Source organism: Acanthochromis polyacanthus, chromosome 10, assembly GCF_021347895.1.
Source record: "Acanthochromis polyacanthus isolate Apoly-LR-REF ecotype Palm Island chromosome 10, KAUST_Apoly_ChrSc, whole genome shotgun sequence".
In the NCBI taxonomy this organism is placed as follows: domain Eukaryota; kingdom Metazoa; phylum Chordata; class Actinopteri; family Pomacentridae; genus Acanthochromis; species Acanthochromis polyacanthus.
Genome location: NC_067122.1, coordinates 9,397,092 through 9,421,040, shown reverse-complemented (window position 1 = coordinate 9,421,040; position 23,949 = coordinate 9,397,092). Strand labels below are relative to the sequence as shown.

At 38.5% G+C, this 23,949-nt stretch overlaps 1 protein-coding gene across 1 annotated transcript; it reads right to left on the bottom strand.

Moving 5' to 3' along the window:
- Nucleotides 1–145: 145 nt before the first annotated feature.
- Nucleotides 146–9,106, bottom strand: neil3 (nei-like DNA glycosylase 3). Its single transcript, XM_022210853.2, has 10 exons — nucleotides 8,939–9,106; nucleotides 8,722–8,831; nucleotides 7,126–7,260; nucleotides 6,519–6,732; nucleotides 5,492–5,566; nucleotides 4,987–5,153; nucleotides 2,896–3,059; nucleotides 1,151–1,565; nucleotides 651–831; nucleotides 146–518 (listed from the first exon to the last, which is right to left on the bottom strand). Exons 1-10 carry the CDS (start codon nucleotides 9,041–9,043, stop codon nucleotides 336–338), a joined length of 1,749 nt encoding a protein of 582 aa, XP_022066545.2. The 5' UTR covers nucleotides 9,044–9,106; the 3' UTR covers nucleotides 146–335.
- Nucleotides 9,107–23,949: the final 14,843 nt, after the last annotated feature.

Below are 23,949 nucleotides of genomic sequence, written 5' to 3'. Positions count from 1 at the left end.
AAAGGTTAATTGTTCTTTCACCCGTTTGGGTTCTTTATTAGATTTATCACAATTTTATCATGATAACATTAAAGCAAGTGTTTAAAAGATGTACATAGATACACAATATTTCAAAATAAATGCAAATTGGCAATTACAACACATGTTTTTCAAGCAAAGTGTTTGGTATGATCTGAAGGTCATACATTTAATGGATTTTCCTCATGGAATGTACAGTTGTCAGAAATGGGTGTATTTTGTGCTGGGAATATTGTATTATCCATTAACTTTTCATATAAGTTTATCTCTGGAAATGTAGAAGTTTTACTTAGAAGTAATTGCATTTTATAAACACATTAGCAGCCAGGGAGGATGGAAACCCCTGGTCCATTCTCTGCCCACTGGAAAAACTCACATTGTTTACCCTTTGCAAAGCTGCAAGTGTAGAAATTCCGACCATTGTTGGGCCCCAGTTTTAGAACGGTCCTCATTAAACAGCGTTTCCCATGGTGACAAAGAGGAAAGTGCAAGTCTGCCCACTGCAACAGAGAAAATAAGATTTTATTAACTTTGTTGATGCTTTCTGTTATTGTTGTAAACATATTGCAGTGTTTGCTGATAACCTAAAACTCAAGCCAGTGCCAAAGAGACAAGTTGCTTTCCACTTTCACCTCAAAGAAGTTGCACTTGGTCTCTCTTGGTAGCGAGCAGGAGTAGAATTGCCGTCCCTTATTCTCCCCCTCCTTGCGGACCACTCTGACTACAGCTGGGCGACAATGGGATGCACAACAAGGAGCGCTGGGACTGGAAGAAATGGAAGCTGCACGGCTTGTCGAATCCATTTTGTGCGTACTGACAGAAATGAAGAAACAGTCTTATTAGTTTGCAACACATGCTAAATAAAACGCTGGAATACCTGTCACATCAACACTTATTAGCGAGCAAACATCCTCTTTCTAACCGTGTGTGATGATGTGTGCTGATAATAATTCTATATGCCTGGAATCCCACCATAGCTATTTATCAATGTGCACTTTTTTTTCCAACAATGTTGCATTAAAATTCTACAGTCACATGCTTTTTTTTTTATTCCGCTCATCTCCCTGAAGTTGCAAAAAAGTTCTCTTATTATAAACTTATTCATGAATAGCCAAGTAAGAGATTCACTCACCCTGAGTTGGGGGCTCCATTTTGAGCATTGTTACTGGGAAAGGGACTGTGATCAATTCTCATTTTCTTGGATGGGTGACTGTAGGAGGCCAGTGATTCCCCATTGGAGAGCTCGACACTTTGCTTCTGCCAGCCACCAGAGGCATAATTGGGGCTTGTTGTCCCTTGGCAGACGCTGTATTTATATAAACCTCCTCCTGCCGCCAAGGAATTCAAATGACTGCCGACTGGGGAGAGCGGGAAGTTTACAGGCTTTGGCTTCTTGCTCAAGTCAGAGAAAACAAGGGTGGAAGTCCCGAATGCAGACCTCCAGTTGACTTTGAGCTCCTCTTGTGGTTTCTTGAAAGCGGTGCAGGGGTATTTAATCAAATCAGCGGTGAAGGGTGATGCTTCAGCGCTAATGTCATCTTTGTGGACTGCGGAGACGGAGCCAGAGAGAAACTCAATTCAGGTTCAGCAGCTGCAGCTCATTCTCATACACTGGGTACTCATAAAATGCAGGTTGCTGTTACTTTTAAGTGGTTAGCTTGCTATAAAATTTACTAGTAAGCAGTATAATGCTTTGCTGTGTAGTCAAATAAAGTGTCACACAGTCTGTGGTGCTAAAAATGCCCATATGGAAAATTCTGCGAAAGGCGCCCCCACATTAACATACTTTGAAAATAAGCTCATGTTTTCGACTATGGACCTGAAATCTGTCATCAACAAGGAGCTGGGAGTCAGTGTAACTCTACAGTCCCACAAAAAACAGCTATTGTGTGCCCTTGAGCAAAGCCACTGTGGATGATGCACTGATATAAATGTACATATGCAAATCAGAAGAACAAGAGTGCTCAGTCAGCTTTCCATGGAGAAATAAGCGTCCATTGTTCATTTTCACCGATTTCCAAGAAATCTAAAAATACAGCCTATATCCTTACTTACTCACACTCTCTGCTGTAAAACGCAAGTGGACATGAACATTTGTATATCCTGGCGACTCAGGTTTGCTCCTGTTTCAAGCATTGATTTCAACAATGTTAGAGCTCAGATAATTAGGTATTGCAGTCCCTCTAAAAAGTGTTCATCTCCCTGTGGAAGTGGGAGTGAAAGTAGGAATGTTTTATTGTCTTAAAAGACTGAACCAAACTCTGATTAATATAAAAAGACTCCTAGAAATCTGAATTATAGATGATCTCTACAGCAGACATCTAAAAAATAAATAAATAAGGGTTTGTGAATACAAAAAGAAATATGATAACAATGCCTTTCTATTTGGACTGACTACATTATCTGAAAATTACTTGGAAAGCTCAAAACTGTGGAGTGACACTTGTACAGCTTTTCAGTTCTTCAGTCGGCTATTATTTGATTTATTTGAAGTTTGTCAGTGTGATAGTAAAACAATAAAAAATACTAAATGAGCCATTCAGCTGTGACTTGGTTGTAGAAACAGAGACCCAGCAAGAACTATTCTTTCATACTGCTTCACTGCTGTCACAAGACACCTCAAGACAGTCAGAGAAAAATAGCCAACTGACAGACGTGCTCATTATTTGTGCTGCAACATACAAACACAACCACAGAGAGCTGAGCCCACTTGACTGCAGAGTCACTAAGTGTTTACAGTCTTGCTCAGAAGTACTTAAGCACAGTTGTCAAACCGTCCACGTTATCATTCAGAAAACTACAGCGACGATTATTTTAGCTCCTGTTAGCAAAGCCTCATTAAATTCTGTGACTATAAAGGCAGAACATTTCACTCACCCTCTGGTCTTGGAGTAAGACAGGCATCACAGGCTTTTGCTGCTGGCTGGTTGATGAGCGTGCAGAGTTGACAGGCCCAGTCCTCTTCCTCCTTCTTACCCACATTATCATTGCTTCTCTCGTTGTAGGTCCAACCGATCAAACTGTTTCTGAGGGGGAGCTTACTGGATGAACAAAAACAGTACAACAAGGATGATTCTAATAAATCTTTGTTGCCAAGTATTGAATTAAAAATGTGAAATGACACTGAAATTACTGTATAGAAACAGATGTAAGGTTACCTCGCTGTTCGCACAGACACACATTTACTTCATTATTACGTGAACACGTCACACAGTTGTGTCTATATATCTTCCAATCATTCCGAGTTTTTACAGTAATGCCTCTAAATATTCCAAACATCTCTCAGCATTACACAGTACAGTTCAACAGCAGTACAAACTGCTGCCTCAATGACCAACATGAAACTGAATTATCACCTCTCCAAAACAGATTCAACAAAACTGAACAATAGAACCTTCACAGGGGAAGGATTTATTGCAGGGCTGTTGTATTACACTGCATTAGTTATAGCAAAGTGTGCCTAATAAACTGACACCTGAGTGCAATTTCATTTTTGGAAAATTACCCTTCAGTACAAGGCAATATGACATAAATTACAGTTATCTATAATGTGTGTTGTAAACACTAATTTTAGGAAGACAAAACACTGTTTATAGTTGTCCTTTACACTAGAAACTTTGTAATGTTTAGTTTAATGATATAAAAGATATCACTGAGATGATAGATATGAAAGAATCCAAAAAAAGTAAAGTATAAGATTTCAATTTGCATCTTATTTAAGGAATAATGACAGGTCAGGAGGAGATTCAGTAAAGAGTGAGTGATAACGATGACATTAAAGATTTATTCATGAGTCTATTTCCCAGGCATTTCTTTTCTTTTTTGGGAGGATTATTTAAATTTAAATGCAGTGAAGAGAGCCTACTGCAAGTTCTTTCTTTCTCTGGACGGACTGTTAATGTTTGATGTAAAGATGTACCATAACAGACTGGCCACAAAATGGCATGACACAAATTATATTCAGTTTAATCCACGTTGTCATCTTATTATTGAGCAGTTTAGATGTTTAGTAAGCATTAATTTAAAACAATTAATCATAGCAACTGCAAATTTAAATGAGCAACAAATATAAATGACTCAACAACTATTCTTGCAACCTGACTACAAACCACACAGTCAAAAAAGAAAAATGTAAAGACAAACATTTGCAGCTCAAGCAGAAGATGAAGAGATGCAAGAATCCAAACGTGCACGTTAGTGCTCTGACATGAAGTTCGACTATGTTTGACAAGAAGGCAAATCTGCAACGCCAACAGTCATGGAGGGAGAAAGTAGCAGCGGCTTTCAGGAAACTTCTCACAGATTGCTTTATCAGCTGTGTAATGCGTTGTAAGGGCTTTAGACTATAACCCCTCGCAAAGCTTTGCTCAAACATAGCCCAGGAGGTGTTGAGCCTGTGCCCTGTCTGGCAAACGCAGCCTTACATGCGCATTAATTTCCCCCCATAACACTTCCCACTCCCTGCCAAGCCCATCTGCCTGCAAAGATGGCCCCTCTAAATTTGAACATATTATCTAAAGAGCTTTAGAACTTTCGGCAAAGATTAGGTTATGAAATGTGACACCTAGCTTAAACATGTTGCTCTCTGCGCTGGCATTACATTTTGGCAACAAGTGCATTAAGAATTCAAACAAAAACCTACAGAACTACTGTTATAAGAGGATTTGAGGTTTTATCCTAACACCGGAGCACTGCTGTGCAGAAAAGCAATAGAGCATCATGTAATTGCAGTTTGTACATATCCTAAATAAAATGTCAGCCATGAAAGTCAGAATACTGATTGGTGGCATAAAAAAAAGCATTGCTTGGGGGGGGGGGGGATGTTAAAAGGTTTACCATTGATGTTAAACACAGTTGGTAACATGTTGCTAAACAATATCTGAACAAACCTTCAAAGGAACAGTCCTTACGAGAATGCAAGACAATACCTTCTGAGTCAAAGTGCCAAAGGTCTACAGGGGGTTTTACCTGATGTCAACCCTGCTAGGATCTCCCTTCTGACAGCGCTCACAGAGGTAAGTCATCCTGCCGTTGTCTCCAAGACGACAGACTGTGATGGCATTAAAGCACTGGCTGCACTGGGGACGCTTGTAGACTTTGTAATGTTTGTAGAGAGGAGAGCCAGATTTGCGACACTGATAGAGATGAGGAGGGCAGACAAGCATTAATAAACAGAAGGATAAAGAGAACCGACAAAGAAAAAATCACGTTCCTTCACTTGTCTATTATATATACATATATAGACAGGCATGTGTGCTTTATCTGTTCTCTAGGCAGCGGCTCTTTGACTTATGCTCTCTGTTCTTTACAAAAAAGGATTTTAGTTAAACTAATAATAAACTCTGAATAATAACTCTGAATGAAGTATCAGCTAAATACCAAAGAGTAAATGTGTATGCATCTATAGAAAGCCATTCAGATCTCCGAGGTCTGTAACAAGCCCACTTTAACATTTGATATATCAAACTCTAACCTTGTAAAACAAAAGAGTGAAATCACGAGTCATCTTCACCAAGTGGTGGATGTGCTCGTCTGTCAGCTGCTGAACCTGAAATGAAGCAGCAGTTACTTACAGTTCACAGCCAGAGAGTGAATAAACCGTATTTGTATAGCCCTTTATTTCAAAACAGAGGCGAAAAGTGCTTCACAGTCAGCAAATCAATAATACAAGCATATAAACAATAAAAACACCAGACGTGAACGAAAAAACCTGATTTAAAATGATGCAATGGAGAAAAATCACATCCAGACTTGTAACCAAGGCTGCAAGGACCTCAGTCTGGCTCAGAAAGTGCAGGGAAAAAATGGACTTGTTGCTCTTTCAGGACAGCTAGGGGCTTGGTAATGGAGGAGAAGCTCAAAGATTCAGTGGTCCCAGAAGAAGAAGGGGCCAAGAGTGCTAGATTAATGCTTTGGACCTGTGTGCTATATTCTTATACCACATGTAATACTTTCTAAAGGGGGCAGACATCCTGGTGAAGCATAGCCCCCGGTAATAGTTGAGTAATAGAAGTAGTCATGCTGCAAAGTGTCTCTTACCTGCAGTGAATGGGTCGCTCTAAAATTACACTTTTCATCTTTAGTTTGCTTATTAAAAAAATTCCTAAGAGCAATTTGAAGCATTCAATATCTCTTATTTTATGTATCAGTTGCAGATCAGGATTACAAAATAATTACAAAATAAGCTACTAATGGCTATGTCATGAATATTTGCTAGAAAACTGAGGGAAAAGCCTTGAAATTCAACAAAGACCATGCATATACAGTATATATAAAGGGGAAAAAAATAAATTTTAAAAAATTCTGTTTTAGAAATGCACAGAGGGGAGGCCACATCTGTGCCGCAGTGCGTTTGTTTGTCTTATCCCTATTTCACCCTCCTCATTGCAATGCATCACTCAATAATACAAGGGCTTAAACTTTTTCTGTGAGAGTTGTCTTGTATTTTTACCCTCTTTTTTTATTCCTCCGCTGAACACAATCCATCATCTTTTCCATACCTTCACGGCTGGATGGAGGCCAGAGTCAAACAGGGCTTCGTTTTTAATGATGTTGCCGACTCCCGGCATGACGGCTTGGTCTAGGAGAACGTCACAAAGCATCCTGCCACTTTGGCTCCTCACCGCCTCCTCAGAACGGCAGAAGCTGAACTTAGCGGAGCACACATCCAGACACTCCATGGCCCTCATTCTCTGCTCGCAGTCCTCCGTTAACCTGAAAGCACACTTGCTTTTTAGTACCGGGAGATTTTATAAAAACGTATGGCCTCTGTTATTGCAAGTGTGTCATCAGGTCAACTTTTGATCTCTTGAGGTTACACATTTCAAAATTGTTTCTTTCATATATTCTGTTTTGGTTTGTTTGTTATGAAATGGGACAGCATAGGTGAAATTTTCAGACAGGAGAAATAAATGTGCGTCTGGAAACAGACATTACACCAGGACCTTGCAGGTCATATTCAGGACAAATGTCAAGCTAAAAGGGCTGCATTTTTCAAGCAACAACAGCCACAGCATAATATAGGGCATACTCACTGAATGAGACTCATACCCCAAGGTGAACTTCTGCCACCTCCATCTATCTAGGCTAGGCTGGTGTCCCCGTTACCTTATTTCTACAGTGCTGTCAAAGAAGCACACAATGTCGTTGGTGAGGTGTATTTCCAAGACTGGAGCGGAGCCCGTTCTATCCCTCTTCTCAGCAGGGTTTATACGCATCGATCCATTCATACCAAAGTGGACTCTGGAGGATGAGAGTATGAAAGAAAGTAAGAGACAAATTCCTGAGTTGACAACAGAAGGACAGAGAGGTGGCCTGGTACATGGCCACTCAGCTCTATAATAAATATCACAGTCTCTATCCTCACAAGAGCTCTGGTGGAAAGAACTGACACCTCTGGCTGCTCGTTCACACTGATTAATTAAATACTTTTAACACTCAGTTTTTTGGTATTAGATTTTTTTTTTTCAAAATAAAGTATATGATACAGTTTAATGACTGTGCATGCACTCACAATAAAGCTGAAGTTTATTGGAGATATTTTGTTTTCACAAAAGTATTCATTACATGAATGTTATATATTTGTTTGTGTTTTTGCATGAGGACCATCAGAGATTTATGTTTTTGTTGTTTTTTTTTTTTAAGTAGATAGTTGTAAGAAGAAAAACGTAGCTGTATTTCTTGGTGTAAATCCTATTTGCGGAAAAAAGAAGAAATCTGTTTTTGGCTTATCCACTGACCTTAACACCAAATAAATGAAAAAAAAATCACACAGAAACAAATACAGGGTATATACAGTTGCTTTTTTAAATTCTTGACATTTAGATATATATATTTATTTATATAAACTGTTAAATAATATATTTTCACATTGATGTTAACACCTCTCGCATCATTGCAGTGTCTTGATTTATTTATTGGGTATGTGATTCACTGGGTAAGCGGAAAACACACATTCCTGTCTCGCTATTTTCTTCACAAACGAGCTGCCAGTTGACTCTCCAGAAAATATACTTCTTTGTAGTGCAGAAATACAATTACATGTTGAAAAAATACAAATTGTTTTCCAATATCAGTCACCCATTTCCTCCTACAATCACAGATTTCTTAACAACTAAAGAAAGTAAAGGGTCCAACACAGAAAACAACACAAACAAATAAATACAATGTTAATTTAAGTAGACACTTTCGGGAAATGTAAGCTTTACTTCAACATGAAACTTTTTAAAATCATTTTTACTGACAGTATTTTTGCAGAAAGCTGATACCAAAGATTGAGCCTCCATAGTAATTTCAAGCTTGTGAAGAAGCAGATACAGACAGGGTCACAAATTTTGATAGCTGTGAAAGCAGAGACTGTAGAGAGGTCTGTCTGCTGAGCACTGACACTTCATCTGTCAGTGTCTGCTCGACCCTTCACTGTTTTCTGTGCCGCTAATCCTCCAGCTGAAGCCACAAAATCTGGGGGTTGACTGATTTTGGCACAGCTAAATAAGATATCAAAACGTGTGACACCATGTAAACACTATGCAGGCTCCACGGTCGGCAACTGCTGCTATCAAATAAAGTATTTGACGCAGTGATAGTGACAACAAAGTCTGTAGAAAGTCCTAATCCGGTCACATGACATAGCTTGGAGTATCACCCAAACCCCAATCAGCTGACTAAACTAGTAGCCGTTTTGTTTTTTATTTTTTTATTTACCTTAAAGCTTTTGGACCGAAGTACATGAAAAGTTCCTTGCCCAGGGTTTCGACATGGGTGTACTGAGAGCCATGAAAACAGCGGAAGGCATTTGTCTCAGAGGAGTTTTTCTGTTCAAGGACATAAACCAGTTAACAGCAGCAAAAGACAACACAACAGCTACGTGGCTAAATGCTGCTTTTGCTAACTAACTTACTACTACATGACATTAACTTACGTTTGATGTTATCAAAGTGCCTCTGAGCTCTTTCAGCTTCTGTCCTTTCTTGACTTTCGAACGGATTTTCTCTCCGTTTAATGTGCAACCCGGACCTTCAACCATCTTTCTGGTTCAGTCAAGAGTCAACTGTGCATCAGCAGCTAAAAGGTTTGTTGACGCCTTCGTTCCCCGCCATAATATTTAACTTGGCGCATGCGCGATATGCTTTGTATGGCGCTACAGGAAAACGCTGCATTAAAGGTACGGTAACCTATTTATCCCACTGATCTGTACTTTAAAATACTTAATATCAGTGGTGGTTAGAATTGGAGAAAAAAACATTATTTTGCACGTCATATGTTTGTGCTTTTAATAAATGGGGCAGCCTCTCTTTTGCAATTTTCTGCAACAAATTTTTCTATAATAGGTAATAAGCTGTAACATTGGATTTATATAGGATTATGTTTGTTTACATTTATTTTGTTTATTAATTTGGTGTTTATTTATATGGTGTATTGAATTTTATTTCATAGATTATTTGAATTATTTGATAGTTTATTGTTTTGTGTTTCCTCATTGCCATGTGTAGTTGGTTCCGGTTTTGTTTGTTTCTGGTACGACCGTTTTGGGTGTGAGACGGAGTGTGAGCGCGGGTCGGGGAGTGTGTGCCGACTGGAATAAAGCGAGCTGAAACTGTCCTGCCGATGTGGTGATTGAATAGCTCAGAAGACAGCAAAAGATAAGAACCACAAACTATAAGAATTGTAAGCCGCCTGACCCACAGCCCTGGAGAGGTGAGACGACCAATTTTTAGGCTTACAAAGCTATCAAAGGCTTGATTGGCTCAGCCTAAACATCAATAGTAAAATTTTTGTTGCATGTTTTATTTTTTGTTTGCTAACCCTACTCTAATCTCAGCAACAGATTTGTATGTAACAGGGTTGCAAATGCATGCTAATGTCAGTTTTTTTCTCAGGAGTATAAGGGTAGCTATGTAGTTATCAGTTACTGCTGACCAAGACAAAACATACCTACAGAAAAAAGTAAAAACAATTTGTCTTATCCTTATGGCAAGGTTGCATGAAGTAAAGTGAGACATTTAATCAAGGCTGACCATGTTATGAAAATCTGAAAAATAGTAGTGAGGACATAGCTTTGTTCTAACCATTCTTTTGGAAACGGTGGGTGTTAATTCCAGCGTTTCCTGTGATTCACTGTTTTCTTTTTATTCTACCTGATAAACAGGTTATGGTGAGAGGGCTGGATGCATGTTGTGGGACACACATTCCATGATAATAGCTATTATTTAAAATATTATGTTGAATTAAAAAATGCTCATACAATTATAAGAGGCATCAATGAAAAAATAATACCAAAAACTGCATTTTAGGGGGAACTCCAGACTTATTCAGTGTTTTAAATAATATTTTCAAACATCATTTTCTTACTGTTATTGCTGTTATTGTCACTACATAAAATATTTTTATTATATTTGTTAAAAAAAATTCAGCGATTTTATTCTTACCAGTTCCTTTAGAATTCATCTGCAAATGACAAAATAGGTGGTTAAAATCAGAGAGGTCTAACCCACAAAAAATCCTAAATGAGTTTTACATAATTGCTGTAATATTTTATGGTCTAGATTTTAGTGGCAGAGTTTGTCTAACCCCAGCCCAAATACAGTGTTACAGTGACACTTCGAATGTTACACCATTCTTGAAAACACAAAACTTTGAACCCATTTTTCTCAAAAACTACAGAAAGTGGGTTCGGCCACTCTGCTTCCAAACCCTTCAAAAGTTTTGTTAGTTATGCATTAGACTAACTATATTTCATATAAATATACATGAGTCTAGTCTAATTTACTCTAATGTTAAGCTTTATATAGTTATTTATATACTGCAGGCCTGTGTTTATACTTTCTTTCCTCTGTCCCTTCATCCTCTTCGTTCAGGCATTCAATAATTTGTTTATTTGTTTCAGATTTTTTTTCACCAACCAAATCTTTGCAGGTATCAGAGAGAGAACATCAATATTCAAAATTCATTCATTAGTCATTCTTTTTAGAATGAAATGCACTCCCAGCCCAACACTGGCTATGCATATATTCATAAAGAAATGAATAAAAACAAATAAGAGTCAAGGGAATCACGAACCGAACAGATACAAACCCAGTCCACTAACATACCGAGCTGCTTCACGCCGAATATCTACATACATGCCTTGACTTAAATTAATACTTTTTGTAAAACTTTCCCACAGTAAGAAAAAGAATATTTGACCCATGTTTTCTTCAGATTTTTTGAGATAATTTATCTATATCTTGTATATGCAGTGTGATCGCATGGACTTTATAGATGAACTTGACTCTTAGCAGCAATCTAACTGTCATATGCTTTCTGTATCTGTTTTATGTCTCCATGATTGGTTGCTCTGGGTAAATATTGAATGTTTGTAGCTTTTTCTAAGACGTTCTGTGCATTTCTAACATCTGCAAAGATTATTAAATCTAATTAAATCGTAAAATTAAAAATGCACGATCAAACACAAAAAAATATTCTATAGATCTAAATCATAATTTATAAAATGACTTACTTTCAGTCTTGCATTTTAAACACTATGGAGCATCTCATGCCAATATGAGTAATTTCCTTTACTTTTCACTTGAGGGCGCTAGAGTACTATTATTGAGCCTGTAACCTACACAAAGTCATACCTGTGTCATACGCTGCACTGCAATGTTTTCAAGGAAGGATGGATGGATGGATGGATGGATGGATGGATGGATAGATAGATAGATAGATAGATAGATAGATAGATAGATAGATAGATAGATAGATACTCAATCTTCCTTTTACTTACACTCATCAACACAAATTTTTACTGCTTGATTTGTAAAAAAAAATTGTTGTTTTAATGTGACAGAAGTTTCATTAAAAAATATGGTTGCAAAAAAGCACACATGGAAATGCCTTTTGAACTAACATTACATGATGTGGCACATTGAAATTCTTGTCTTCCTGACTACATCCTTTACTGTCCCAAGTTAAATTTACCTACCAGATATGAGTTGAATGACCTACTCCACCTTGATCATTTAAAGTGTCCAATCTGACTGAAAAAAAACCTCAATTACAGAATTACAGAATTTGCATTATTGTCAAGATTTTCTGCATGGCTTGCTTTTGTAATTGCAACAACTTGTTTGCGCTGCAGTTTTACCATCCAGAAACCCTTCTGTGGGTCCAGATAAAAATAGATAGACCTCATGTTCTCCAGCCAAGTGTACAGCAAAAAAAAAAAAAGGCAGCCCTCAGCAATAACGTGTATTAAAATTTGAAGCTGCTCTCTCACATTGGCTCTAAGGGAAGCAGAGGACTTGAAGCTGGGTCTCACCCAAGGAATTATCAAGTAATTCAATCCCATTTGCTAAAAATCTGATTGTGCCCTCTTGCCGTCCTCTCTCCTACTTCAGGGCCTGTAAAATCAGCATGTATCTCAGAGTTTCATCTCCTCAGAATGAGCATTATTGAAGATTAAAGGGCAAACAAGTACATTGTCATGTTCAAAATGTTCATTTTGAATGCTTGGTTTCTAAGTACAGTAAGACAGCATAAAAATGAACAGCTACAACCATCATCAGCAAGATCACGCATACTATTTGACACAGTGTCCAGAAAAATGAATGCATGTAATATGAAAACACTGCTTCTCATTTACTTCAGCAAACAGAATTTTACCAATTGGAGCTGTTACTTTACTGACCGTTCAGGGATTTAACTCCCAGTTTTAGAAGTTACATTTTACTTGGATCCGTTTATTACAAGAAAAGAGCAAAAAAAAAAAGATTATGTATATACTTTATGTTCATATTTACTTTATGAATGCATTCATTTTCATTGTGCAACACAGTCTGTAAAGTTCTTTATTGTGCTGCATAAAAAGTAGAATCATTTAAGATTTGGGTACATTTGAAGGTTACATAACACAGAGAACACAGTCAAGCACAAACAAAACAGAATGCAGCAACTTAAATGATTTTTTTTTGTTGTTAATTCCTTTAGACAGCTAAGGAAAGACTGATATTGTTCTGTATTGATTCAAATATATTAGTTTCAATCTGTTGTCCTAACAGCAACTGGTTCATGCAACTCACCATTCCCATTCTGCGACAATGACAGAACATAATATATGTAAGGCAGCTACACTTTCTGTCAAGCTTCCAAGCCTAAACAGTGCATGAATACTGATTTGCCCTGTGATATTTACCCTACTTTGTATTGTGTGTCCTTCACTCTCTCACTCTCCACACTGTAGTTCTGTTTTCTCTTGCTTTGCTCTGTGTACCAACATGTTGACCTATGAAACGTTTAGTTGTTGATGTTCATTTCTGTTTCGCAGTAAGATCAAGACGGTGACATCTGCGTTGACTTAGCACAAGCAATGGCATACTGTTGACATCTTTAAAGGGATTCTACTCAGTGAAACCTCTGAGACTAAACTCAAACACAGATTCAATGGCACAAACAATGCAGGGTTTGTCTGCTAAACCGTAAAAAGTGCAGCAACAGAGCTACAGTATTCCAAGAGCTAGATGAGCACCCAGGCATGGCCAGCAAACTGATGAGCACTGGGAGCAAAAATATCAACGTGTGGCAAGATAAATGAATCTGGCTCTTGGCCAAAGTGGATCCTCAGAATGTAGATTTGGACAACAGTGTGCAAACAGAGATGTGTCTGTAAGCGTGTGTGCAGGTGTGTGTGCATTTTTTCGTGTCCCTGCATGTGTGCTGACTAACAAGTACAAGTATTCTACACCTGGTGTTTTACTCCCTTACGTCTTTCATACACCAATGTGCTTACAACACTAAAACCACCGAGACGTGAAGTGAGTATCATTGATCATCTTGTTGAAATGTGACAGCTTGCTGAGGAACTTTGAGTCCTGGATTTCATACTTTGACAGGAACAGCCCACCTGAACACTGCCGCAGGAGCCTCACAGCTGGCTCAAGCAGGACAATGCTCTCTTCCACATAGCAAAAACTGCTCAAGAAACGCAACAAGACCTCAAGACACTAAGCTGATCTCCAAACTCCCTCGTTCCCCATCCATCGATGGGTTGTGCCACAACCATCCCAGTTCATGGAGGCCCCAACCTGCAACCCACAGGACCCTAGGATTTGCTCACTACACCACAGCACACCTCAAAAGGCCAATGTCCATGCCCCAAAGGGTCAAAGCTGTTTTGGCAGAACAAGGAGGACCTTCATAGTATTAAGCATGTGGCTAAAATGTTGTGGCTGTCCAATATACGGCTTCAAACTCACTGAATAAGATCATGCCTTCGTGCTGAAGTTATGAATTGTGCATAGTTACATTTGCACTATTTACATTCTATTTAAATTGCCCTGGTTTGTTATACAAATCAGCTGCAGCAGCTCATTTAATGTCTTCAGGAACATTTTAGGTCACCAAGTCTTTATTGAAAATTAAAATAATAGGCACAGCACCAAATGTGCATCACTGTAAATGTGCGGCTAATTATCAACATGCCCTCATTTTGGGTAATTGGATATTTTTTTACTCTTGATGACCACTGCAGAAAGTCATTACCACCGTATTTCAACATGGTTACACATTCCAATGCTAGAATACTTATAATATCCAGCACAGCTATGGGTACAGAAGTGAAGCAACATTGTGCCTCGTGCCACGTTTTTGCATCTTAAAAGACGCTGACCATGGGTGGGACTCAATCAAAGCGGGAGGTTATGATAAGAGAGGAGTTGGGTTAATGGCGGCGGAACACCCACCCAGAGAAGCCTTTCTCCATATGTGCATGATAATTTGCATGATGTTCTTTCAATCGTCCAGACTTGTGTATAAAAATGTATAAGTAAGGTTGTTCTAACTTCCTTTTGCAAAAGTAAGTCTTGGCTATGATTTGAATCAAAAAGGACCAAACTAAGTTGTGTACAGTGGGTACATAAATGAATTACCTTTTTCTATATGTAATTACCTATTTTCCATCAATTAGTCTCATGTGAGCCTTAATATCTTTTGCAGGATATTGAAGTACTTTCATAAAATCCTATTTAATGATATTTTACATGTGGCAAGTGTAGCTTGAAATTGGAAAATTATCTTCCAAAAGAACAAAAGAAAGTTGTCCAGAAAACACAAATTTGACATATCATACCTGAACTTGATGTCTTGTTTGTTTCAGGATCACAAACAGGTGAATTTCTTGTAACAAACAATTTAACTTTGCAGGGCTGTTACAAGCTTAATTAAGAAAGATGCCGCTGTTGCATAACAACTTCTGACAACAATATTGCATCGCTGCTGCCTGCAGATGATTAGTTCACAGCCTCAGTGCTCTCGAGACCCAAGTCACTTTCAGACTTGTACTTTGTGTTTGTCTTAAACTGCAGATGTATGCACATGTGTAAGATATTAGAATTGAAAGTATGTCATGCTTGCATAGCATCTCCAGTGGAATTTTTTTTTTATTAAACCCTTGTAAGACTCCTAATGGATGAAGCAAATTGTCTTGAGGCATGCAAGATTATTCTCATTGTCCTAATAGTCTCCTCCTGATTGCCCTAATGCGTCTCCTAATTGTTAAATATAACTCAGGGTTTGCAGTTGGTGCACAGCTGTGACCTTCTTTGTGTGGCATTTAAACATATATCGGTCTTTTTGTACATATTTGTGCATAATATGATATTAACACACATATGGTTAAGCTTTAGATAGACAACAGAGAGTTAAACTGCAAGTCAGTATGTCTACGTGGCTTTGTGATAAATAGTCGCCCGAAGGTAAGTAAGACTTCATTTATTTAACAAGAATGAAGAATCTATTCAGCTGAGAAATGAAGCATAAAGTGATTGCCTGACATTGACTTGTGCGTAATTAATTAGTTTAACACTCTAAAGAATGTTAGGCCAAATATTCGTAAAATTTCTGTGCTCATGCGCGAGATATTCTCTGTAAAGATAAACACTTTATTTGGGATTTTTTTAATGTTCCAGGGCCTTTATTTAAAGCAAGAAAATATCATTTTCAAAGTATAGCTCTGACGTAGAGTGTGTAAAATCTGTGGCTGTGAACTGCTTATAATACTACTTGCACTGAAAAAGTATCATACATATGTGTTTCAAAGCTACAGTTTAAAGATGTGTGAATCTATTGTTTGTGTGTGTGTGTCTGTTTTTTTTAAAGCCTCATACTATTCAGACTGAATGGTGCATGTTTTTCTCTGGAAAAGTTTCATTGTATAAAACTGCCTGTGAAGCAAATATGACAGTTGTTTCTTTGGCGGAGAGAAGCTTAGCTGCAGATGGAGATGTGTTGCTATGCAACTGGGATTTCAAAAGTACTTGCAGCACCAGGGTCACATTTCAGTTTGTGTCTCCACCAGCTTGGCAGGAACTGATGACTGCTAATAATGCTATTTTTGAAGCGTCTCATTTGCAGTTCCTCCTAATGTGAGTATTCTATAGTGTACATAATGTGGCACTACTGTTGCTGTAGCGGCACTGTACATGTGATCTCATGTATTCTCAGTAATGTTAGAAATCTGAGTATCGATTCAGGGTTTTTTTTTATGTGTGTGTTAATCAAATGTTCATCCTATCAACAGAAATAATTGAGATAAACACCTAAATGAAATTGTAGAATTTGACAGATGTTTCTGAGCTGCATTGTAATGACCGTTATCTTTAAAAACATCTCCATCACCAAAATCCCCTACATCTTCAAATTCTTTTGTTTTTTTTTTAAACCATACCCTGCACCTTCTCCTCCATAATCTGCAGGGCATATTGAACACACCTCATACATAGCCTATAATGTGTTCACTGTGTCATCTTGCTCTGAGGATTTTTTTTTTCTTTTTATTGTTCTATTTTCACTGGCTAAGGGTAGTGAATAGGAGCACACACTAAGCAAGGAAAAATCAGCTTGTGACTCTCGACTCCACCGGCCCACCCTGAATGCATGCACACACTTATGGTCCCCTGGTACCTGTGGAAGAAAGCCCCCCTTGTTTAGGGCTCTCAGCTGGAAACTTCCTGAGTAGCTGTTTCATCCATAATAAATATCACCCAACACACAGCATAAAATGTCCAATTTACTTTTTTTGGTTTGCTCCATTAATAAACAAAATTCGTTTTGCCAGATTACAAGAGGTAGAAAACTAATGTGAATGATTTCTGATGTGAACCATGCATTGTTTTGAATAATGTCTTTACTTTAAATTGCAGTTGAATCATGACAAATCATTTCATGGAAGTACAATATCTGACTTTCTGTATCATTTTTTTCCCCAATAACACTTCATAAGATGATCATTTTTCACATTGAGCTTTTTGGTTGGGCTGCTAGTACCCAGTTCACCACATTAAACCACATCCTAGCACTCAACTCACACCTCACCTTTCAGACATGGAGGCCTGTCGGGAGATCAAGAGGTCAGCCGAGCAAGTTCTGTGTTGAGTCAGCCTTGGACTGACTGAGAAAACAGGATACAACTAACCTTGTTCCCTTGAATGTGAAGCCAGTCGCTGTAGGAATACCACACACAAAACACAGACGCACTAATTCACATATGCTCAAGTGTCAAAAGGCAAAAGAAAAAAAAAGGAAGGTTAAAACAGAGGATATACAGATGCCCTAAAGCCCTGTCAGTGGCAGACACAAAAGCCAAGGCAGAGGCTGACTTTTGAGATGTTGGTGATGTTTTCATTCAGAACAAAATGGCTGCAAGGAAAAGAAAATCTAATTCAACTACAGCTTAGCATTGATGCATTTCTCCACTAGGTGGCAGTGCTTCCTTCATGATCAATGACGTTTTCTCTTGGAGAGGATTGTCCAGAGCTTGCAGCTGGCAGCAGTTGTCTCAGGGAAAGTGGTGAAATTTAACTGCATTAGTTTAAATCAAGATGGCCAGCTCTGGTTTCATTAAAACGCTGCTGCTGTCAGAAAACAAACTTGATTGTCAGTTGGCATCATTACTGTAATTTCCCAATCAGGCAGCACATAGCCTACTGTTCGACTAATTTGATAATGGCACATTACATAAATATAATCGATGGCACTTGCACGAATACACAGAGCTTTATCAGTGAGCCAGTCTAAGAATTTTTATCCCCCAACAACAAAGTTTGATGATGCAGGAATGACCCAGAAATCAGTACATTTAAACAGATATTTTCCATAAGCTGTATGGCAAATGAAAAATGTCTTCAGGAAATGAAGCAAACAAAAGCCCTTTTGGATTGAGTTACCATCTTCAGGACCTTTAAAATGTATCTTTCCATTTGCATGATCATATGACCCAAAGGTGGTTGTATAATTCTGGAAAGGTCACAAGCAGATGGCCTTTGTGATCTTTTTGATTTTGGTCCAGTGTTCACAGATATTTGATCAGATAGGTACAGTGTTCATTAAAAAAAAGTGTTTATCCCCTTCAAAGTTTTGCCTTTTAATTGCTTTTCGACATCGAATCATGGTAATATACGGTAATTTGACTTTTTTGATGAGAATTTACGAAAAGGACTGTTTCATGCCAAAGCGAAAATGGATTTTCTACAAAATAACATCAATTAATTATGGGGAAAAAATGTGAAATGAGTCTATAAAATTTGCTTTTACTCACATTCCAAAGGGGTGAAAACTTTTTGTAGGAACTTTAAACGTAAGTGAGTGTTATATGTGGCATAGTCCACAATGTCCTCTCAAAATAACAGCAAAGACAGAGAAAAAACTAACACAAAAGAAAATTTCTATTGACTCTTGCAATAACTACAACAGCTTTAGGTAGCTAATGACAACTGCATGATTTTGTTTAAGAAGTGCATGCTGTCAAAATATGTTTGTGTATATTTATTATAATTGACAATTAGAGCAATTGTGTTAATGTAGACTTCATAAATTTGAAAATATGTGCCACTATCTGAAAATGAGACTCCCCATGTGCAGTGGCAAAATCTATAAATTAAATTTTTTCTCTGATAAATTCATAAATATGGCTGAATAAATAAATTAAAGCTATCAAAAGAGAGAAAATGGAGACTCACATTGGCATTCTTCAGTGAGCAACATTTCTGAGCATGCCTCCCTCTTGATTTGAGGGAAAATGTCATTCGTAATTACATCTTGTCTCACTGATAATTTTGCACAGCTCCTTGTTTATTAATTCCAAACAAACCAGCCCCTGCCAAATGACACTGAAAGATTAAGTGAACTTTTCCTGTGAGGCTGCAGAGATGATTTTAGGGATTTCAGTGCCACAGCTATGACAGCTACAAAAATTTAGAAGGCAGAAAAAAAAATCATTAGAGTCTTTCGTGGTGCAAATCAACATGCAAGACAAGTCTAATCTAGGATTTTTACATATTTCGTTGTTCACTGCTTTAAAAAATCTAAATACAAAAGGCAAACTAGTGGCTGAATTTCTGTGAAAATGCAATGTTTTTAAATCCTCGTCTGTGTGTCACATGTCAGTAATAGCTACTTTTATTTCAACATAGTATCATTACAGTCAATCATGCAGCTATCTTTAGTCCTGGTACGTTATAGTTAAGCATTCATTCAAGGAATCATTGTGGCAAAATACAACATCCACACCTTGAAATTTGATTTGAGCAGGCAGCATTTTGGAGTTGTTGATCCTTTTATCTCAATATTTGTTCTATGTCTAATCCTTATCGGAATTAATTTATTTGCAGAACTCGGGCATGAACATAAATTTGCCTCAGCAGCAATTGTCAGAAGCTTATTTACATATCTCGGACTGAAAGTAATAACACACAGAAACAAACAAGCACCAGCTTTGGTCTCAATTGACTAACTGAAGTTTTTTAAATGTGGCATAATTTTGACAAAAAGAAACAAAAGGGAGAGAAATAGAGGTCAGTGGTTTTGAGAAATCTCTGGAAAGGCAGAGACTCCATTTGAAGATTTTCACCAATCCAGCCTGATGTTCAGTCAAACCACTTCTTAAAAGAGGGACTGATGTCACGCTTGATATCAATTTGATCATATGTGCATATTTGATGTTTTCCATGGTTAGCTGCACTCCATGGTGTCCTGAATCATCATTTCATGCAGTTTGCTTTGCCCACGTACTCTTTGAAATATCTCGTTTGAAGCAGATGCTACAAAAGGAATGTTCCAGAGGAATTTAGAGCACATTTCCAGCTACTTTGTGTAAACTCTGACTCTTTAGACTTTCAATTTTTGGCTGACATTCATTCTGAATTAGCATTTTCGCTCTGCTTCAGAATCCAGCCTGAACCTGCCACAAACAGTGGTGGTAACAAAGAGGTTTCAGCTATCAGCTCTGGATTCTTTGTAAATATTAACAACAAAGTATACACCAATCAGGCATAACATCATGACCACTGGCCTAATATTGTGTTGGTCCGCCTTTTGCTGCCAAAACAGCCCTGACCCTTTGAGGCATGGACTCCACTAGAAACCTGAAGGTGTGCTGTGGTATCTGGCACCAAATTGTTAGCAGCAGATCCTTTAAGTCCTGTAAGTGGAGCTTCCATGGATCAGGCTTGTTTGTCCTGCACATCCCACAGATGCTCGATTGGATTGAGAACTGGGGAATTTGGAGGCCAAGTCAACACCTCAAACTGGTTGTCTTGCCCCTCAAACCTTTCCTGAATCATTTTTTTGCTGCCACAGCCATCAGGGAATATTGTTTCCATGAAAGGGTGTACATGGTCTGCAGCAATGCTTTGGTTGGTGGTACGTGTCAAAGTAACGTCCACATGGATGCTGCAACAAGTCCTCATATTCATACGACCGCATCAGTCGTTTGCACCGTGCACCGGAATACGGCCTATGCGGTCGTATGAACGTTTGCGCCCCTACGGGGAAAACGAACGCATTACGGGATTTAATTTGCGAAATGGCTTTTCCGTCGGAAAACGGCTTTTTTCTCACTTTCCCAACACGTTTTTAGGGTTATGGTTAAGGTTAGGGTTAGGGATAGGGATAGGGATAGTGTTAGATAAAAGTTTGTTCATGATGACGTTTCACCTGCGACTCCAGAGTGTCGATATTTACTCAACCGCCAGAGGTCGCATACGTCAAAACGTAACACTGGGTCGTAATACGGGCATGTACAGATGACCTATGTGGACGTTTTTTGTTTGAGGACAGGCTGGGATGGTAGGATCCAAGGTTTCTCAGCAGAACATTGCCAAAAGCATCACACTGCCTCTGCCGGCTTGCCTTTTCATAGTGCATCTTGGTGCCGTGTGTTTCCCAGGTAAGCGATGCAAACGCACCCAGACATCCACGTGACGTAAAAGAAAACATGATTGATCAGACTAGGCCATCTTTGTCCATTCCTCCGTGGTCCAGTTCTGATACTCACGTGTCCATTGTTGGCCCTTTCGGCGTTGCACATGGGTCAGCATAGGCCCCTGACTGGTCTGCAGCTATGAGGCCCATATGCAACAAACTACAATGCACTGTGTATTCCGACACCTTTCTATCAGAACCATCATTAACTTCTTCAGCACTTTACGCAACAGCAGCTCATCTGTTGGACTGTACCACATGGGCCAGCCTTCGCTCCCCACGTGCATCAATGAGCCTTGGCTCCACATGACCCTGTCGCCAGTTCATCACTGTTCCTTCCTCTTTTGATAGATACTGACCACCAGGAGCACTCAACAACAGCTGCAGTTTTGGAAATGCTTTGACCCAGTCATCTAACCATCACAACTTGGCCCTTGTCAAATTGACTAAATTTTTATGCTTTCCCATTTTTCCTGCTTCAAAGACAACAGCTTTGAGGACAAAATGTTCACTTGCTGCCTCATATAACCAACCCACTGAGAGAGGTGCCATGATGAAGAGCTAATCAGTGTTATTCACTTCACCTGTCAGTGGTCACAATGTTATGTCTGATAAGTGTATGTTTCAGTTACAATCCACAAGTGACTCTTTGTGCAAAAACACTGTAGTTGACTCTGTATTATGTTTCATTAGATTTGCTTTCAAATTCACCTGAGGCTTGCAGCAGACTGATTACAGCTCTTATTCACAACCACACAAGTGATCAGCTGAACACACTCCCATCGAATGACATTCTCATTTTTGTTCTGTCATCCTGTGTGTTTGTTAGCCCAGAGATGACTCATTGCAGCATGTGCTTTTCCAAACCCACCTTGCCAGGTTTGACCCTCGCAAAGTCAAATAAACTCCCACTTCAAAAACGGCATTATTCTGACAAATTGGAAGTTATCAGCAGGGAAATCACTGGTTGCAGGTAAACTGTGAGTACTGCCGTTTCTGTCTTCTTCCTGTGGTCCTCCCTTCACATATAGGTCTTGCAATTTAAAATAAAGGAAGTAGAAGTAAAAAGACTATGCTGGAACACTTAACTTCATGCATATACCATCAGCACATGTTTATGAGTTGTGTTTGTCTCAGAATATAGCACTGGATACAAATGGATCCACAAGGAGGATACAGTTTACAAGCACAGCTCCCTAAAGCAGCTTGATAATTTCTCAATTTTCTGTAAAATTAACAACTATTGCATGCAAATGATAAAGGTTTCCAGGGTTAATTGTTGTCAATGGTCCTCCCCGCCATTACCACCACACATACAAACAATACACACAAACTCTAGCTTCCACTTCCGAAAACATAGACTGCAGTCTTGCATGAATATCATCAGCTTGAGTCTCATTTAAGTGAAACATGATTACAGGCTGTCAATGAGAACACAGTAAAAGTAGTGGTGACTCAATTAGTGTGACAGGTACACCTACCTTTTTGCCACTTTAATACAGTCTGTCTCTTTACATTTCACTCTCACAGTTCTGAGGCAGTCACACACCCACACATACACACAACTCAACCGCAGTGCACGGTCATTATTTTGCCCGGTGCATAGATTTCCACAGCTAATCCTTTGATCTGAGGCCTTGATTTTTTGGGGAGCTGCTGTGCTCTCGGCTGCCTCAGGCAACATTAGAGTTCTATTATTTATCACCGAGTGTCACGGGGCCCAGAAGGGAAGAGAAGATGAGGGAAAACAAGGTTCATCTTCTATTATTCTTTGATACACCTCCTCACAAAGCAGTCAGAGAAGCTGGCGTGCACAGTGATGGTGTGAGCTTTCATTTGTCTCATTCAGTAAGCGTCATTGCTTAGGAAGACTAACATCTCTCCTTATGCGCTGCCTGGACAACATTTTGGCTGAAATCAAAATAATAAGAGTTTAGTCTGAGTCATGATGTTTACTTTAAAGCTATAGCATGGGCTATAGCTACAGCATTTTAAAAAAAATGTTATTAATAGGCAGTGCAGTATGTTATATTAACACGTGCTTTAACTGACAGTATTAATTTAGAGGTGAGCATGAGATAAGGGAGATTGGAAAGAACATGAAAGGTCCCCAGACAGGCAGTCTCAGTTAGACTACTATGCTACTAAATCATTTGTTAGTTTGATTTACTTCAGTTTTGCAGCAAAGGCAGTTGAGTGATTAGATGACTAACTCAACCCAACTATTGCTTGAGTGTTACTCTGTGAATATGCTCCTTTATGATCTCAACTGTGTTACTTCATAATTATTTCAGATTTTCTCTTTTTTCTTGCCTTTGATGGCTTTTAGTTCACACCTTGTAAAGAAAGGTTGACATAAACAGATTTTTTTACATAAATCCTTTGATGTTTGACATTTTTCAATAATATACACTTGCATGCATTGCATTTTTTAAGTTTAATAAATCTTTCCTGAATTTTTGGATTTTTTTTTTCTGTATTTATGAAAAATACAAAAACATAACAGTACATTAGATGATAAACATGAGGCAACATCCATCTGGGCTTACTACACAAGAGCAATAGCATGCCTCTGTCCACTAATAACAAAATGTGCCTCCGGCTATCTTGTTTATTCCAGAAACAAACCCAAAGAAACACCCACAAAATTTCAAAACTATGTGACAGACTATGGTTCTGGTGGATTATGTGACAGACTGT

Bases quoted from the DNA above. Each gene is read 5' to 3' on its own strand.
- neil3 (XM_022210853.2), bottom strand. From the start codon at position 9,043: ATGGTTGAAGGTCCGGGTTGCACATTAAACGGAGAGAAAATCCGTTCG. The intron at 5,567-6,518 runs GTATGGAAAAGA...GCTTCATTTCAG, and splicing joins GCCTCCATCCAGCCGTGAAG to GTTCAGCAGCTGACAGACGA. The intron at 3,060-4,986 runs GTAAAACCCCCT...TTGTTCATCCAG, and splicing joins CCTAGCAGGGTTGACATCAG to TAAGCTCCCCCTCAGAAACA.